Genomic DNA, 19,961 nt, shown 5'->3' on the forward strand with positions numbered 1-19,961 from the left:
ACAAACAAGCTGTTAGGTGTCCAACCAAATAGGGCATATGTATACTGCATTTTCTTTGAGATAAATAAAACGCAGCAGAATTCGAACAGAGCAAAGTTGCAGGGGAGAGAAGACTGATGAACGCCACCACACCCACAAAAATAGCCCAAACTCTCCCTCTCTTCAACTCTCTCTTTCATCCTTCTCGAGGTGCTCTTTAATATACACTCATCGTTAGTCTTCTCTCCTTTTCTTCTTATAAGTTCTGTTTCCATTTTCTCTTAGACATAAGAAAGATTAAACTTTTTGGTTTCTTGTTCCTTTTTGGGCAGGGGTGGAAAATATTGGATTTTTGAACTTGTGGGCAAGGAGGAGGAGGGGTTTTAGTGCAGTAAGTGTGAAGAAAATGGCTTGGAGTTTGGAGAAAGGTGAAGGGAATGTGGAGACTAAGGTAGTTTCTGTGAGTCCTGCAACAGAAGATTATGCTGAAGAGGCAATTGAATCTATCAAAGCTGGGAAAGTAATAGCTGTGCCCACTGATACACTATATGGTTTTGCTTGTAATGCTTGGTATGCCCCTAATTTGCTCTTTTCATTTGATGACATGTTGAACTCAAAATAAAATAAAATAATTCATATCAGATACTATGTAGTTATGTTATTTTAAGCATGCTTTGTACAAATAAACTGTTAGTGCTCTTGGGTTTTGGTTTATTTTGTATTGGAGAGGAAAGGGTAGACTTGAATTAAAGATTTAGGCTTGGACAGTAAGCTCCTGAATTGTGTTGCAAAGTATTCTAAAGTATCTTGTTTATATTTTTGCATTAGATTCAATGTAATTTTAAATTCTAACAATATAATGGAGCAAATTTTAAGCTTTGCTAATGCTTAGACATCTGAATAATCTTTATTTCCTTAGCTTGAAAGGACTGGTTTTTGGTTCCAGAGGCCCTCCAAAGAGTGGAGGAGAAAGGAGAATGTAGAGCAAATAGAAAGGTTATTTGATAACATTGGCGACTATACGCCTAGTCTTGCACTCTCTATCACTTCCCAAGTTATTCAATACCCTTCTAACCCAACAGTAAAACTCTCCTTTTTTCAAACACATTTTTCATTGAAGCTCATTTCGAGAAATCTAAGCATAAGAGGAGTTGTATCAACTTCTGAACCACAAACTCAGAAGTTCTAGCGTTGTTTTGAAAAAAAACTGAAGATGGGATTTTGTACTGTGAGGGTGTTAAGGTTCAAGATGACATGAAACTATGGAAAGAATGCCTTTTATCTGTATAATAAGCCCCAAATTACTAGACTGTTGAGGCTTATAAGGCGGCTTTAGAAGGTTTTAATTCAATTGTTGTTTATGCCGTTAAGGCCAACAATGATCTCAAGATCTTGGAACATTTGTTTAACTATCACCAAGGTAGATATTTTTCAAGATGCAGCTGTCGTAATGGTGAACTACATTGACCAAATTCGATTCTAGGGATTTGAAATTAGTTGCCTGTAGTATTATTACCTTATTAAAAAAAATGGTTACCTGAGCATTGGAGGTGGTTTAGCGATTGATTACTATCAATTTGGAGCTTTCCTTTGTTCACATAGAGATCATATGGATAGCAAACTCGTTATTGAACCTAGAAGATCACTATTTGAAACAAATGCAACTTGGTTAACAGAGTTACTAGAGTTAAAACCAATGGGACCAAAAACTTTATGGTGACTGATTGTAGCATGGCAGAGTTCATACATCCAAGTCTTTATGATGCTTATAAGTACATAGAGCTTGTTTCCACTCCACCACCAGAAACTGCGATTTCTAGATTTTTTTATTTTTTTTTTGATTTCTAGATTGTCCTGTATGTGGATCTGCAGATTTTCTGGGAAAGGACAGGGCCCCCCCCCCCCCCCCCTCCCTTCCCCTTCTAGGGACATTGGTTTGGTATTCACGATGCAGGTGCTTACTGCATGACTATTGTGCTCTGAAGGGTTTGTCTCTTACTGTGTGTGGGTAAATTGTTAGACATTTCATGATCAGATTCTCTCTGGTTATTTGACATTGTTTTGTTAATTTCTTGAGTTGCACATTTTGCATTAAGCAGTAGGGAATAGTAAGTTTCCTGCTTCAATTATTTTCCATCACTCTTAGGCCCCGGTGGCCACTTGTTTTGATGCTTTATCACTAATCGCTCCACTGGAATTGATAAAATATTTTATTGATATGTCAACATCATTTCTTTCATTCACCAATATGGTGCTAAAATATATCGACGACGTGTGTATGTGGGCTGCAGTTATTGATCAGAAAAAGATTAAAATGTGGGCTATTGCTGATCTTGTATCAACCCTACCCAACTATCTATACAAACAGGTTATCTTTCATTCATGAAAAGTATAAAAAAAAATAGAAGAGCTCGTTATCCTTTGAGATCTCATTGCCTTGATTTTAACATCTTCTTGTCAATTGGATTCCAAATTGTCCAGAGAAGGCATAGCAAGCACCCTTTCTGATGCTTTCAACTGATTAGAGGCTTCCTTACCCTCCAGCTTTCAAATGCCTCTTAACACTGTCTTTGAGAGTACCCAATTCATGTGCTATAAAAAAAATGCACTGCCAAAACTGTGAAGCTATTCTTGTTAGAACTAATGATCTACATATGCCCCGCATTCTTTGAATTTGCAATACCAACTTACAACAATCAGTTCCCTCTTTTTATGATTATTTACCGATGGATTGCATACCCTTAAGCTACTTTCTTGGTATTCGATATCTCCTTCCTCCCCACCTTTCCTATGAAATGATATAATTTAACTGGAAGAAAGAAATAATGGATTTGAATTTTAAACCCTATGTTTTATAGGTATTGCATTAACAACTTGACTGAGCAGAAATTTTCAAAAATTATGTTGTTTCATTGTTCACTTATTTACCTAGCAATTCATCAAGAGTCAAATCCATTTGTTATATTTACCTAAGTCATCTTTATAGAAGGTCTTATTTAATTTTATACGGTGCATTGCTGTAGTTCTGCTGAGGCAGTGAATCGTATTTATGAGATCAAAGGACGTAAGCATACAAGTCCTCTGGCTATCTGTGTTGGCGATGTTCATGACATACAACGTTACGCTGTGACAGATCATCTGCCTCATGGTTTGCTTGACTGCCTGCTTCCTGGACCTGTGACTGTGGTCTTAAGGCGAGGTTAGTAGCTTATTATATGTTATGTCCACCAAAATGTGGCAGCATGGGTATTCTTATTCAAGCCAATTTATGGTTAAATATTCTTATTCAAGCTAATTTAGGGTTAAATATCTCAACTTCTTAAGTAAGACACTTGAGTAAGGAGTTAAGGACCTAGAAGAGTCACTCGCCTAGGCAAATACTGGCCCGTATTCAGTAGTTTTGGAAGCTTTTATCTTTCTCTTATAAATCTTCTGTACTAGAGGCTGAATTCAGATATTTTGCAGGTGAGTCAAGTATCCTTGAGAAGTCATTAAACCCTGGATTAGAAAGCATAGGGGTTCGAGTTCCTGACTATAACTTCATCAGGGCAATTGCCCGTGGTTCTAGAAGTGCCCTTGCACTTACTAGTGCAAACCTCAGTGGACAACCCAGTAGCATAAACATCAAAGATTTTGAGAACCTTTGGGAGCACTGTGCATATGTCTATGATGGCGGAGTTCTTCCAGCTGGGCGAGCAGGATCAACAGTGGTGGATCTTACCAAGTTGGGAAAGTACAAGATTCTAAGACCTGGGAGGTAAGCTTCCAATATCTAGGGTGGGAACTATTGTCGAGTTGAACTGATCATAACCTTCTGAGAAGGCTTCAAAGGAGTTTGACTTTTAAATTAATGAAATTTACCAGAAAATACTTAATGAGTAAGAAGGTGCATAATAATTTTCATATTGTTTGCTAAATTTGTCATAGTCAATTCCCTTTCCCCAATAAATACAATAAGATTAAGAAATACAATATTTCTCATGCCTCCATCTTTTTTAAATGCGTTCTAGTTCTTCTTTTGTTGATTGTAGCCATGACTTTGTCCCTTTTTTATTCTATTTGCAAATCATTTCTTGTTAGAGGGACAATAATATTTTATCCTTTTTTAGCACAGAGTCTTCACATGGAATATAAGTTATTGGATTTTTTTTTTGCCTTCTAGATTTCTATCTGGGGTAATGCTCTAAATAATGTCCATGACGGCATGACTTGATCATGTATATATTCTGTGTGTACAACTACGACTGTATTGTCGAAACTTTTCTTGGTGTTTAACCATTGGGACGAGAAAGTCATAAGACTGTTGTGCGTAATTTGATGAATTAGCTATAATCTTATGACAGTGCCAAGGAAGAGACTGTTGCTATCCTTGAAAGACACTCCTTACTGGAAGATGGAACTGGAGATTAGGAAGCTATTGTCAAGTTGAAGCTGTTCACCAGAAGAGGACTTGTGCCTGAGTTTTTAAGCATGCTTCCTAAAAACATGACGCGGTTGTGCTCCCGTTGCTGTCTTCAGAAAGCTTTCTTGCTTCTATTTGAAGTGCAAATCACTTGAGAAGCACTCATTTGTTCACGTGTATATTTATTTGATTTTATCTCTGCTATGGAAGTTGCAATCACTTACTAAATAGGATCCGAAATGTGTGTACTGTTTTCTATTTGGTAGCTTAATGTAATGAATCATCTAATCGACGAAAACATCATATTTGGAACTTCTTGACTTTGAGATTCATAGTGTCTTGCATCTGACTAATGATGGCAAAAGTTTTAGATACACCTTAATGTATAGTATTATCTTTTCTTTTCATATATCAACAGGTATAGTGTCACATCTCGTAGTATCAGTTGCTTTTACTTACAGAATTTGGAAAAAGAAGAAGAATGTGCGTGTGGAGGGAAGGGGGAAAGATAATGGAGGTTTTGCGGTGATATATTTCTGCAAAAACAAGAAGCATAAACTTCTAATTTAATATCTGTTTTCAACTTCAAATTATTCAACATATATACTATGTTTCTTCAACTTCTACAAAGTTTTATCCAACAAATAAACATTTAAGGCAGAGTTTTTTCTTTTCAATGAAGCATAGTTTAGGGTGATTCATATACTTTTACCCTTTGGTGTAATTATGGGTGTTTAACGGGCGGGCTGGGACGGGTTGGACACAAAAAAAATAACCCGTCCGTTTAACGTTCTGGGCTGTTAGCGGGCTGTACTTTTTCGGGGTTTTTTTTTGTCCGTCCGGGTTCGGGCTTAGCGGGCTGGACTGGGCCATGCAATTTTATTTTTATTTTTTTTTAAGTAAATTTTATTTTTCTTATTCAATATTATTGATACTTAAGTGTTTGCAAACTTTTAAAGCTTAGAATTAAACGTTGAAGTTTAAACTTTTAAATTTGAAATTTGAATTTTATAATTTTAAAATTGAAATTTGAAAGTAAGTGGCTACAAAAAATTATTTAATAAGACCAATAGGCAATATGTAAGAATGAAGCTCCGAAAACTTTCATTTGATATTTTTATTGAATAATATATAATACTTCAAATTAAGTTGCAAGTTCTTTTTTGATTTTGTTATTTTTGAACTTGCAAATTAAAAGTTTACAACAATTATAAAAAATTTAAAAAAATAGTACATCACATGTTTTGCATCATTTTTGTAAGTTCATCCATGTCAACATGAGGTTCTTGGTTTTCGGCATTGGTTGAATCAGAACCATAAACCATTATATCTCCAATTTCTTGGTCTTCCGCTTCATCTACCTCGTCACGCCCTTGATTTCGTCGTTCTGATCTTATCCAATCTCTGAAGCACACTAGAATTTCCAAAGCGTTGCTGCCCAATGAATGACGGGTATCTCCTAGTTGCTGCCTTGTTTGGCTAAATGCGCTCTCTGATGCGACTGTTGAAATCGGCACATTTAGCATGTCTCGAGCCATGGCCGAAAGAACAGGAAATTGATTTGAGTTGCTCCTCCACCAACCCAGTGGTAGAAATTCCTTTGTGCGGGGCTCTGCTGACTTTTGCGAGTAAAATTGAAGTTCATCAATATTCATGCTACTAGTTTGTTGATGTTCCCCTAGTGTAGACCAAATCAAATAATCTTCAACACCATCATTATCATCCAAAGCACTGATCCCAGATGTTGAAACTGAACTTGAAGGAATATTTGCATCTACAGCAGAAGAAGAAGCATCAACAATGTTAGCATAATAATTATATAATGTTTCTAAATGTTTGTGTAGATCAGAAATACAAGTGTCAATATCAGGAGTTTCAGTTGGTCCAATATCCATATAAGAATATAAAACAGTGATTAATTGGCGACAAGTGACCATTTTGATAGAAGGGTTTAAAATAGCATCAATTAGGTAAATAGGAGAAATTGGGTAGAAATATTTTTTAAACTTATCTAGCATAGATTCAACAACATAAGTATATCCTTCTTTCTTCTTCAAATTATGTAGTAAAAGAGAAATTTCAGCAATATGAACTAAACCATTTGCAATAGTAGGATAATAAGCTCCAGAAAACTCAAGTGTAGCCACATAAAAGTTTTGTAAAAACTTTACTACATCTTCAATGACATCCCAAGTTCTAGATGTTAACAAACGGCTAGGATCGGTACAATGAGAATTAACAACTTCAGTTATAGGTATTCTATATTTATAATAACATTTTAAAAATAAATAAGTATAATTCCACCTAGTAACTATTTCTTCAGGCATGAGTCTTGGTTTTAGTCCATAGTGTACATATTTTTCTTTAAATGCATTTAATCTAGCACTTCTATTATTTTCTTGAATTACACCAACAGCTCTTCTAACTAAAGTGAGATCATCTCTAAATAATTCAAGGCCAATATTCATAATCAAATTATAAATATGACATGCACATCTAACATGAAATATTTCAGAAAGTGGTGGGTGTAGATGCAATTTTAATATTGTAATAGCAGCATTGTTGTTAGAAGCATTATCAAATGACACACACAAAACTTTTTCTGCAAGATTATAAAATATAGCAACTTCATGGATAGTATTACTTATAAATGCACCAGTATGACTTTGATGTTCATCATATTTAAAAGCAATAATACGTTTTTGCATACAAAAATTATCATCTATCCAATGGCATGTAAACAGTCAAATAATCATTACCATTTACAGCACGACCAATATCAGAAGTAAGAGAAATTCTACAAGAAAGACTGGCGAACAAATAACGTATATACGTCTGATATTGTCCAAAAAGCCTGAAGATATCAGCTCTACAAGTACTTCTAGGAATACCTTTAAACAAAGGGTTATAAATTCTTTGAATATAAGTAATAAGTTATGGTGAAACAGCAAAACTAAAAGGTAAACAACCTAAAACAATCATTTTAGCTAATTTTTCCCGATCTTTCTTAATAGCGTATTTACCCATTAACCCTCCAATACCCGGGTTAAGTTTTTGTTGCCCATCTTCCTCATCTACTCCCCAATCAAGAGGGTGGTTGTCTACCATGTGCCTACGAAGTTTACCCGTTCCCCTTCCCTTACCGGTCTCATGTTTATAAATATCCTTACAAATTATACATCTTACATAATTTTTATCTTCTTCTAGTCTGTCAAAAAAATTCCAACACTTATTTCTTAATCTTTGATTCTTCTTAATAGGGAGGGGAGGCCTACTTGTATTACCACGACTTCCACTCCTAATATTTTGAGTTTGACTAGCATTACCAGGTGTAGCTGGTGGTGTTTCAAGATTATCAGGTGATGGAATATCATCTAAATTATCATCTAAATCATCATCTATATCATAATTTTCTTGAAGTCGCTCATGATCTATATTTAAATTTTCAGGTGAACTTTTAGAAATATGTGTAAAGCTATTAGAAGAACAAGCATCACCTCTTGATCTTTTGGAAGTTTTCTTACTACCACATCTACTAGTGCACGCTTTTTTGGCTGCTCTAAATATATTCATTATGTAAATTAAATTAATAATTCTAAATAATAAAATAAGTGTACACCAAAGAAGAGAAAGATATGGAACGAGTGTATCGGGATTCCGAATATCGCACTAAATTTGATATAAAAAATCAAACTTCAATTGATAGATCGATACTTGATAGTTGATACTACACTTCACTTGAATACTTGATATTTGATAATAATAATTTTGTAATGGCTAAACTAAATATTTGATGAAACTTGAAATAATAAGTAATTGAGAATTTAAGAACAATAATCAATAATATCAAGAGAGAATTGAGAGAGAATTAGAGTAGTAAGAGAGTGAATTGTGAGGAAAAAATGAAGAAGAAGGAGGGCTATTTTATAGTTTTTAAAAGGTTAAAATTATAATTTATTAAATATTAGGGGTGTGAGGGCTATTTTCTTAAGGGGTAGGCTGAAATGGCCATTTCTGCAAAAAAAAGGTTGTAGGCCAACGGTCATATTTGAATTTGACCGTTGGCAACGGTCCAAAAATAAAAAATAAATAAATAAAAAAACCCCGTTAAAAACCGGGCTGTAGCCCGTTAAAAATCGGGCTGAACCGGACTGTAGCCTGTTAAAAATCCGTTAACGGGATTAGCGGGGTCCGGTACCGATATAAAAAAACTGTTCGTTTGAAACCCACTCCCCGCTCAACCCGTCCCAGCCCGCCCTCCACGCTATAATACCGAGCTGACTCGGGCTGAATCGGATTGTAAACGGGTCCGCCCGACCCGATTAACACCCATAGGTGTACGACTTTGTCAATTGAAGGTCATATTAGGCAAAATACTACGTACTCTTTTGTCTCATTTTGGGTAATATCATTATTTTAGGTGATTGACACAAAAAGGACTTTTGGGTGGGGGGGGGGGGTCTTAGCAGGATGTTCCCAAAATTGTGATATTTAAAAAATGACCCTGGACTCGCACAAGCTCTTCAGTTTTTTTTTACCGGATTAAAGTGTTAATTGAAGTCTAACGGATTGTTATACTTTTGCTCTTCATGATTTCTCTATCAGTCCGGTAGAGTTAATGCTATTATTACTTTACTTATCTGTTAAATTATTATTTGAAGTCTCTCGAATTGTCATAATTCTGCTCTTTAAGAATTTCTCTATTGGGTCAGTAGAGTTGATGCTATATTTTGTTTACCTATATGTTAAGTTATTCTCGAACTCTACCGGATAGTTCTTTGAAATTGCAACTTCAATTTCGATTAAATTACCCCAAATCTACTCCAAATGATCTCAAATCTGAAATAAAGCTTCCAAAATACCAACACTAATAATCCTCAATCACCAATTTAGTCGAATAACACCAAATCAAAAAGACGCATTGTGTCTTTTTCAACACTTTCTAAGGTCCAACAATGCAGTTTTGAGATTTTTCATCATCATACGAGAATTTTAAGTTTTAAAAATTAAAGAAATATGGTGTTCAAGTAAAAAAAAAAGGGGGAGGGGGGGGGGGGGAGGGATATTTTGCTAAGACCATAAAATATGGGAACATTGACTATCGCCTTTGGAGGTCATGCCGTGCTAGTTTCTGATTCTAGAAACCAAAATTCGGTGGACATTTTGCTAAGACCATAAAAATGGGGACATTCCGCCAAGACTATCGCATTTACTTGTTATTGATTTACATACACTGTCATTATATTTTTCTATCGAGTCTCCGCTATACACAATCACACACGATAAAGGTCACGTCGTGCTAATTTATGATTTTAAAAGTCAAAATTCTTTTTCTAGCTAGAATTTTCTTCAAACATTTTCCATATCTTTAATTATAAAAAAAATATGTTTAACTCTTCTTGTGCTTTTCTTGTAGTTCTTGAATAGGTGAATCTTAATCCAAAGAGAAGGCTAGACATTCGATTTCACAATGTCAATTAGATGTTTTGATCCTCATACTTAAAGTTGAAATGCTTTATATTATTGAGAGAGCGAGGATGAGAATTCTCTTTTGTCTTAACGAGAAAGTACTATTGGCCTTAAGGTAAAAAAGGAAAAAAGAAAGAAAGAAAGAAAGAAAGACAATAATGAAGGAGCCAAAAAGGACTTAAGTGGCACTGTTTTAAAATGTTGAGGGTTTATTTCAAATAATGTGCACATGCCGGGGTTTATGGCGCATTAAAATTTTACCTCTTCAAAAACCCCACCATCGCCTCCATTAGAGTAGCTACTCTTAAACCCCAAACAAAGAAGAAGAAAAAGAAGGCTAAAGAGATACATTAAAGAAGAAAAATATGAAGATAGAAGAGGTACAATCGACCACTAAGAAGCAGAGAATCGCCACTCATACTCACATTAAAGGCCTTGGCCTTGAGGTAACTTCGTCTATTTACACCAACCTCCTCTCGTCTTTGTACACTGTTTATACCCTTTTTTACCATTTAAGCAATTTTTTTGAGTTAATTATTTGTCTGTGTTTTTTTGGATTTTAACTTTTGGTGTTTAATTTGTGTAAAGCTTCAACCTTGTGCTGGTTCTAACCGACCCCCTCTTTGTTTTACCGTTTAAGCAAACTTTTGGGTTAATGTGTTTTTTTGGGTTTTAGACCTTTGGTATTAAATTTGTGTAAAGCTTCAATCTTTTGCTGGGTCTAACCAATCCCCTGTTTGTGTACTCTTTGTACCCTTTTTATCTTTTAGACGAATTTTTGGGTTAATGTTTTTTTTTTAGGTTTTGGGTTTTAGGGTTTTTGGCCTTTGGTATTACTTTTTTTTTGTAGAGCTGGTATGTTTATGCTGGTTCTTTAGTTACCAAGAGGTTTCTTACATTTGATGTTTAATTCTTATGTATGTTTTTACTGAAATTGCTAACATATAGTTGCTTGAATGTGACTACGATGTGTTATATTGTAGCCCAATGGGACCCCGATACCATTGGCAGCTGGATTTGTGGGTCAGGCAGCAGCCAGAGAAGCTGCAGGGCTTGTGGTTGATATGATACGCCAAAAGAAGATGGCGGGTCGGGCTTTACTGCTTGCTGGTCCGCCTGGTACAGGGAAGACAGCTCTTGCTCTTGGTATATCACAAGAACTTGGAAGCAAGGTGCATTCTTTTTACTCTTTTTGGTTCTGGATTTAGTGCTTCTCTTTTATGATATTTATAATGTTTTGAGCTTTATTTACCAATATTGGAATAAAATGGGCTTGAATAAGGTTGAATTCATATAAAGGATTCAATGATTCAAATAGCCGAGCCCAACTAGTTTAGGGTTGAGATGCTGTTGATTGAATGAATATTGATAACAACTCGAAATTGGGTTTATTTCTCTTATTGAATTGATCCCACCAGAACGAAGTTCACTTGATTGATACATGATGTTTGAGCTGATTGGGCATTGTAAATGTTCCTTGTTTGTTGTTATGAAATTTACTTACTTTTATGGGTTAGCAATCCAAAATATAGCTTTTAGGATAATTGGTGGCATTGGCTTCAACTGTTGCAGGTTCCTTTTTGTCCGATGGTTGGATCTGAAGTGTATTCATCAGAAGTGAAGAAAACTGAGGTTTTAATGGAAAATTTCCGACGAGCTATTGGTCTCCGTATAAAGGAAAATAAGGAAGTTTATGAAGGAGAGGCAAGTCTATAGTCTATCCCGTTTCTCGTTTCATTTATGTCTGGTCTTTGACACAGAGTAATTCTGCGATGATTAGTTTTGATGTGTTGTGACGATGATCTTCATTTTTAATCAATTCTTGATGTAGGTGACTGAACTATCTCCAGAAGAGAGTGAGAGCGTGACAGGTGGATATGGTAAAAGCATTAGCCATGTTATAATTGGGCTGAAAACTGTCAAAGGTACCAAACAATTGAAGCTTGACCCCACAATATATGATGCCTTAATTAAAGAGAAGGTAAGCCAGTGAAGCATCAATTTGTTAATACGTTCAATAAATAGGATAATGAGGAAATATATTTGAACATCCGACATTTGAAATCTAGATTGAAGCATTTTTCTCTGGAGTAAGTTCATTAACTTTCATGTCATTCTTATTAAATCATGTTCTCAGAAGGCATTGGGGGAATTGCATTTAGTTTTTACATTAACTTCTGTTCAGTATATGCTTATTCTGAAAGGGAACCTAATCTTCTCTGTTGATATCTCCTGTCTCCACGATATATGTGCAGGTAGCTGTTGGTGATGTCATTTACATTGAATCAAACAGTGGAGCGGTTAAAAGAGTGGGTAGAAGTGATGCTTTTGCCACAGAATTTGATCTTGAGGCAGAGGAGTATGTTCCACTTCCTAAAGGAGAGGTTCACAAAAAGAAGGAGATAGTCCAGGTTCGTCTCATTTTCCTTGCAGTCGCATTTCTTATTTTGCTATGGCGCAAATAGAAGATTACCCTGGCATTGTATACATGTGGCTGATTTCTGTGATTCTTTTCTACATAGTCAATTTTTTCTATAGCTTTGCTAAGAAATACCAAAGATCATAGTTTGTCTTAACAAACTCAGTTGAACATTTGAAGGGTGTGAAAATTCTGTATATCATTTGGAGGAGTGAGGAAACAGATTCCTTAGATAGATACTGGAATGACCAGGAAATCAGGCTCCTGGATTTTAAGGATGTAATTGGAAGAGATATCGTGGTCCATGGCATTAACAAGTTAATATAGTGGTAAAGTTTACAAGCAGGCAAGTACCTGCTTTTCACAAGATTTTTTAGGAGGAAATCAGCTGTCTCCTAATTAAAATAATTATTTAGTTAGTTTTTTGCATCAGATCTTTTCTTGATGCCTACATGCCATGATTGCTGGCTTGTGGGGTTTTTGATCAAACTAATATGCTATTCCAAGTATCTGTATTTTTTGGGGTCAAATGATATCACTACTTTGATGGCCATTTATGAGGGAAATCGATTGCAAGGAACATAAAAACAAAGATTTCTGTACTTAATTTCACGCTGTATTGTTTTCTGCCAGGATGTTACATTACATGATCTTGATGCTGCAAATGCACGGCCACAAGGAGGACAAGATATATTGTCTCTTATGGGTCAAATGATGAAACCTAGGAAAACCGAGATTACTGACAAGTTGCGGCAAGAGATAAACAAGGTACTTTTGATTTATTAGTGCTAGAGTACTCTGGATGCATAAGTACAGATTATGCTGCTTCATGCATGTTGATTACTGTCCAATTGGCTACTCATGGATATTTTCATGAATTGTGTATGAGACTGAATTTCGTATTTAGCTTAATGGGTTATAATGGGCTTATTTCACTGTAGGTTGTCAATCGTTATGTTGACGAAGGTGTTGCAGAGCTTGTTCCTGGTGTCTTATTTATTGATGAGGTTTCTTTCTCATTCATACAACATCGTGCTTGATAATCCATTTAATACTAACCCCCACCTCCGGTTAATTAATTGGAAAAAACGTCTTTGGCAGGTTCATATGCTTGATATGGAATGCTTTTCATACTTGAATCGTGCACTGGAGAGTTCACTGTCTCCAATTGTGATTTTTGCCACTAACAGAGGCATTTGTACTGTCAGGTATGGCTGTTCAAAACCAAGCCTGAAAAATTCATCAAGTTCCATTATATTGATTTCTTTATTCTAGGTTTTCTGAAATTTGTAAATTAAAATTTGCTTTGTTGCTTGTCTTTCATCATACACCAAACAGTTGCGCGTTGATTGAAGTTCTTATTAAATATTCCATGCTGCTTATTATGTTTGGTAAACTTATTTTGTACCTGTGGAAGCATAAAGGAAATACAGGACAAAATTGTCATTTTTCTATATCAAATATGCTGCATGTAATTGTAGCTTTTAAACTGCAATATTACGATAAATATGAAACTCTGAACGTAATTACTTGTTAGATTCAGTTACTAACTTCATGCTTTTGGCTTTGTAGACACCTTAGATGTATGTACAGCAGTACATATATATGTGATGTCTGAGATAACTCAGTTGTCACTAACAAATTAACCACATGTATTTCCTTGCAGAGGAACAGATATGACTAGTCCACATGGCATTCCAGTTGACTTGTTAGATCGGTTGGTGATTGTCAGAACCGAAACTTATGGTCCAGCTGAAATGATACAGGTTCCCGCCAGTTCGTTCAACTTTTCTTGTATACGCCTTACTAGCTTCAACCTGAACACGTGTAATGTCATTGCACTTTCCTGACGGATGTTTTTTTATGGAATGCCTGGCCAGATATTAGCTATACGTGCACAAGTGGAGGAACTAGAAATAGATGAAGAGAGCCTTGCTTACTTGGGCGAGATTGGACAGCAAGCTTCCTTAAGGTTGGGTTCAGCTTATTTGATTTTTAACCCCAGATGTCTATTTGTTTAATTAGAAGTAACCGGTGTTCAATTCTTTCCTTTGTCAGGCATGCTGTGCAGCTACTTTCACCAGCCAGTGTAGTTGCCAAAATGAACGGTCGTGACAAAATCTGCAAGGTACTTGCCCAATCATGTTCTTTATCATTTTTATCCTTGTTGAAGCTAGTTGAAGATATTTACTGAGCCTTTAAATTTTACAGATGGATCTAGAAGAAGTAAATACATTGTATCTTGATGCGAAGTCATCTGCCCGACTTCTTCAAGAGCAACAGGATCGATACATCTCATGAGAAACTGTAACTGTAATATCCTGTTCATTCTTAAATCTGGTCGCTATAGCTTTGTTCGTTGAGGTTCTCGTATCCAAATCATTTAAGGATGTGGTTGTCTTCTGTAACTGATGGCAATGTAGTCCGCCCGTTATATTGCTCAAGATGGTATTTATGCTAATTTTAAGCTCCCTCTTTTTAACGTTAGCGTACATTCTAGTCCATTGCGTATCTTTTCCATCTTTGACATGATTCCTGTGTATTTGATCCTCTTGCTAGAAATGCGTATGGTGCAGTAATTTTTTCAGTAATGGCTGTTTGTTGCAAGATATTTACCCTAAACCTGTTAGATAATGATCTGTTTTTTCAACATATTTTGATGATGAATGTATTTTCTTCTCCGATTTAAGTTATTTTGGTGAAGCTTTGTTTTCACTCATTTTTTTTTTATATTATAATTACTACCGCCGTTATGATTAAGTAGAATTAAATTTGTTAGGCAACTTAAATTTAATAAATATTCAGATAAGCCCATAAATCAATAGGGGTTGGCTACGCCGTGCTAGATTGGAGGGGCTAGTGAATATATCCCATGATGGCCATAAGTGTAGGCATGTTTTTAAATAGTGTGAGGTATTTAGAAAAAATCATGCAAACTGACTCAATTTATACGATCGAACAACAACAAATCCGGGGCGAAGTTATATTATACTGTATATATAGCTAAAATATTAGATTTTAATAGTATATAACATATATTGACCATTCTTTATCGAAGATTTTTTTTACTTATTTTAAATTTGAACACTCTAAATGAAATTTCTGGTTTCGCCACTGAACAAACTCAGTATATTTTTACAAGTAGAATTTAGAGAGAATAATACGTACGCAGACTTTACCCTAACTCGTAAAGATAGATTATTTTTTCGACAGACTCTCGGCACGAAATCGAACTAACTAAGTATTGATCATACTTTTGCTAGTAAAACTAGATGAGCTGAAATGATTCTTGTTGAACAAAAAGTCTGTCATATGAATAAATATTTTATTACTGTACTTATTTTCACGTTTAAAAGGTGTTCGTATTGTTTTGAACAATTTACCCAATAAGAAGACAACACGTGGCGACGCTTCTGTGTCCTTTTACTTTTTCCACACTGCGGTCTTTTTGTCTAAAATGTCCAAACGACAAGTAATTTTGTTATTTCTCGTTTCACGTGTTGAACAATTTAGTTATTTCTTGCTACTAAGGAATATCGCGGAGTGGATTCCCTCTAATTTTGCATCTCAGTCCTTGCACTTTTGACCAATTTAATTACCGTCCACAACTTTCTTTTATTAGTCATGCTTGCCGGTTTTCTTTACTTTTTTGCTCCTACATCTTCTCCGTTTTCATTTATTGAGGAAAAAAGAAAAAGAAATAAAAGCAAGAGGATTACCCCCTGTGATAAAATTTAGCAATACTTTTGATACTTTTTTATGGGTACTCATTAGACTTTACGTGCTACAATATCTAGTTGCTCTTACAATCAAAATGCACAATTGCTTCCTCATTTTACATCTTAAAAGTGGCATTTGCTAATGAGAGATTTATGTACTAATTTTAAAACATTTTGCACCATCTCATACTATTTTATTTCTTACATTTAATATTTTTCATTCTCTCTTTTTAAAAAAAAATCTAGTTTGGCTTGGAATAAGGAGGGAGTATTTCATTTAATTTTTTTGGTATAGGACAATTATTATATCAACAGAAAAATAACAAATTTGATTCCTATTTACTAAATGTTTCAAGCTTTCAAACGTCAATTATAGTTTCTCCCGTTTCATTTTCAACTAATAGGTATTTGCCATTATTAATTTGTTTCGCTATTATAACGGTCAAAGTAGATGAAAAATGATTTTTTTACATGGGTAATTGAAGTTTCAAACTTTCAAAATCAATTAAAGTTTTTCCCTATTAATTGTGTATTTCATGAAGTAATACGTTAGTAATATCCTTTAAGTTGGTTGCTACCATCTTTTATTTAGAACTTGAGGTAGGAGCATAAAACAACTTAAACCCTCCATTCTTCTTTCCTTTTTTGCATGTACTATTTAGGGTTTTATCCCACAATAATCATGGAGTCTTTCGCATTTAATTTTCCACTTATTAGTACAAATATACAACAAATATAAGAAAAGAATAATATTTAAGCTTGAACAATGCAGAATACACCATAGTCGAAAATTAAATTATCATTTCTCAGCAAAAATAGTACTAGTGCTTTAGTCAAACGATTTAGATACTTATAGTTATTCAATCTGTTCGCTTTTGAGGCATTTCAACTTATTCTATCTAGAGCATTTTCAATTATTCAATTTATTGAACATCTTTAATATCTTTTATTTATTTATCAAAACAGTTATTTTTCAGGAAAAAAAAATTCGGCAAAACAAGATTCTGTTCTGAAAAATACCTTAACTTTTAGAAAAAAGAAAAAATTCATAACCTGTTATAAGAAATATCAAATTATGATGGATGTCTACTCTTCCTCCATGATCTTCATCTCAAATGCTTAATGACATATTTTTTATGTTTAATGACATATTTAATGACATATTTTCTTCACTTTTCATGCCTATATAAAGGCCTTGTAATAGATAGAAAAATACACACAATTGAAGAAGAAATATGAATCTCTTCTCTCTTTCTCCATATATCTCTTAGCTTGTTTTTCCTTGTTTCATATTGTTACTTTGAATTATATTTTATAACACGTTATCAACATGGGACTCTACCGTCTCAAGAAGCTCTTTGAGAAGACTAAGCAAATATGGATATCTCTCAAAGCAAACTTGGATCAAATTTCAATTGTAAAAATATTTGCTTAATTGATTCATGTATGACACATACAATATTTAAAGAGAAGAAATATTTCTCTCATTTAGGTATGTGTAAGGCAGATGTTACTATAATTTTTGGTAGTAGTAATCTAATTGAAGGCTCTGGAAGAGCCACTATAACTCTGTCTAATGGAACAATACTTATCATAGAGAATGCAATGTTCTCCTCCAAGTCCAAGAGGAACTTGTTGAGTTTTAAAGATATCCGTCGAAATGAATTTCATATTAAGATAATAGATGAGAATAATATCGAATATCTCATCGTTATGAAGAATGTCTCTGGCCAGAAAAGGGTTATTGAGAAGTTTCCATCTTTATCTTGTGGCATGTATTGGACAAGAATTAGTGCAATTGAGGCACATTCTATCGTAAACCAAAAGGTTACTGATTCCAATACTTTTGTACTTTGGCATGATCGATTGGGACATCCTAGATCAATTATGATGAGACGAATTATAGAAAACTCAAATGGGCATCCATTAAAGAATTTAAAGATTCTTTTAAATAATAAATTTTCTTGCACTCCTTGTTATCACGACAAGTTAATTATTAGACCATCACCAACAAAGGTTGGGATTGAGTCCCTTGTGTTTTTGAAACGTATACAAGGAGATATTTGTGGACCTATTCACCTACCTAGTGGATCGTTTAGGTATTTTATGGTCTTAATAGACGCATCTTCTAGATGGTCTCATGTGTGCCTATTGTCATCACGCAACCTGACGTTTGCAAAATTAATGGCACAAATAATTCGATTACGGGCACAGTTTCCCGATAATCTAATTAAGTCTATTCGACTTTATAATGCTGCTGAGTTTTTTATCCCAAATATTTAATGATTATTGCTTATCAATTGGGATAAAAGTGGAACATCATGTATCTCATGTTCATACTCAAAATGGCCTTGCAGAGTCTTTAATTAAACGTCTGTAATTGATAGCAAGATTATTACTCATGAAAATAAAATTACCCACCTCTGTTTGGGATCATGCCATTTTGCATGCAGCAATGCTAATTCATCTCAGACCGATAAATTATCATAAATATTCCCCGTTGCAATTAGTTTTGGGTCATGAATCTAATATATCCCATCTAAGAATTTTTGGATGCGCTGTATATGTGCCTGTAGCATCGTCCTATCGCATCAAGATGGGTCTCCAAAGAAGGTTAGGAATATATGTTGGGTTTGAATCGCCCTCCATTATTTGCTACCTTAAAATATTAACGGGAGGTTTGTTCACTGTTCGATTTGCAGATTGTCGATTCGATGAGGCATTTTTTTCAAAATTAGGGGGAAAAATTGGTGAAATCAAACGTGAAATTTTGTGAAAAAAATACATCATTGTCTCATCTTGATCCACGTGGCTCTATTTATGAAAAAGAGATGCAAAAGATTATCCATTTGCAGAAAATAGCAAATCAAATGCCAGATGCATTTACGGATCTGAAAAGGATAACAAAATTACATATCCCTGCAGAGAATGTTTCAATCCGTATTGATGTCCTTGTTGGACAATATTCTAGTGTCATAGCTAATGAGTCAAAAGCACGCCTAAAGCGTGGGAGACCGTTGGGTTCTAAGGATCGAAATTCTAGAAAAAGGAAAATAAATGATCAAGATGACACTACGAATGAGTCTCATAAAGAAACCCATGATTTAACCAATCCTGAAATTCATGAGGAAATCAATGAGCCTGAGACTCAAGAAAATAAGGAACTATCAATAAACCCAATCGATATTGAGACAGATTTGAATCAATTGAATATAGTTGTGGATTATGTCTTTGCATATAATGTTACATCTAGTATTATGCAAGGTAATTGGATCTTGAACCTCAATCCATTGGAGAATGTCGACAAAGACGTGATTGGCAAAAATGGCAATAAGTAATCCAATCTGAGTTAGATCCACTTGCGAAACGTAAAGTTTTTGGGTCTGTAGTCCAAACACCTAATGGTATTAAACCTGTTGGCTATAAATGGGTCTTTGTACGTAAAAGGAATGAGAAAAATGAGGTACAAAGATAAAAGGCATGCCTTGTTGCACAAGAATTTTCACAAAGGCCTGGTGTCGATTATGAAGAGACGTATTTTCCTGTTATGGATGCTATACCGTTCCGTTATCTCATTAGTATTGCTGTCTATGAAAAGCTTGACATGCATTTAATGGATATGGTTACAGCCCACCTTTACGGCTCACTTGATAATGAGATATACATAAAAAAATTTGAGGGATTTAAAATGCCCGACGTACATAATTCAAAGTCCAGAGAAATATTTTTAATTAAATTGCAAAGATTTTTGTATGGTCTTAAAGCAATCAGGAAGAATGTGGTATAACCGTCTTAGTAAATATTTATTAAAGGAAGGTTATATAAATGATTCCATTTGTCCATGTGTTTTTATAAAGAAAACAACATCGGAGTTTGTTGTACTTGTCGCATATGTTGATGACATAAACCTTATTGAAACTCCTACAAAACTCCAAAAGGTAATTGATTATTTGAAGAAGGAATTCGAGATGAA

The 19,961-nt window shown here is 34.6% G+C and overlaps 2 protein-coding genes and 1 pseudogene across 3 annotated transcripts; all 3 read left to right on the top strand.

The window, feature by feature from the left end:
• The first annotated feature begins 16 nt into the window (after positions 1–16).
• On the top strand, positions 17–4,707 carry LOC107776382 (uncharacterized). Of its 2 annotated transcripts, none has more exons than XM_016596271.2 (5): positions 17–189; positions 312–549; positions 3,003–3,178; positions 3,445–3,736; positions 4,323–4,707. In XM_016596271.2, exons 1-5 carry the CDS (start codon positions 117–119, stop codon positions 4,387–4,389), a joined length of 846 nt encoding a protein of 281 aa, XP_016451757.1. In that variant the 5' UTR covers positions 17–116; the 3' UTR covers positions 4,390–4,707. The 2 variants fall into 2 exon arrangements, with proteins under 2 accessions (XP_016451757.1, XP_075078117.1); XM_075222016.1 differs by having other exon boundaries at positions 67–212.
• LOC142164319 (diaminopimelate decarboxylase 1, chloroplastic-like) lies at positions 1,192–1,991 on the top strand (annotated as a pseudogene).
• A 5,429-nt stretch (positions 4,708–10,136) lies between the features above and the next one.
• On the top strand, positions 10,137–14,856 carry LOC107824339 (ruvB-like protein 1). The gene is made up of 12 exons (XM_016651088.2): positions 10,137–10,296; positions 10,834–11,022; positions 11,423–11,554; positions 11,682–11,831; positions 12,106–12,261; positions 12,903–13,037; positions 13,211–13,276; positions 13,371–13,477; positions 13,936–14,035; positions 14,150–14,241; positions 14,328–14,397; positions 14,481–14,856. The coding sequence occupies exons 1-12, from the start codon at positions 10,216–10,218 to the stop codon at positions 14,568–14,570; spliced, it is 1,368 nt and encodes a 455-aa protein (XP_016506574.1). The 5' UTR covers positions 10,137–10,215; the 3' UTR covers positions 14,571–14,856.
• The last annotated feature ends 5,105 nt before the right edge of the window (positions 14,857–19,961 follow it).

The sequence above is a fragment of the Nicotiana tabacum genome, chromosome 9 (genome assembly GCF_000715075.1).
Source record: "Nicotiana tabacum cultivar K326 chromosome 9, ASM71507v2, whole genome shotgun sequence".
Lineage (NCBI taxonomy): Eukaryota > Viridiplantae > Streptophyta > Magnoliopsida > Solanales > Solanaceae > Nicotiana > Nicotiana tabacum.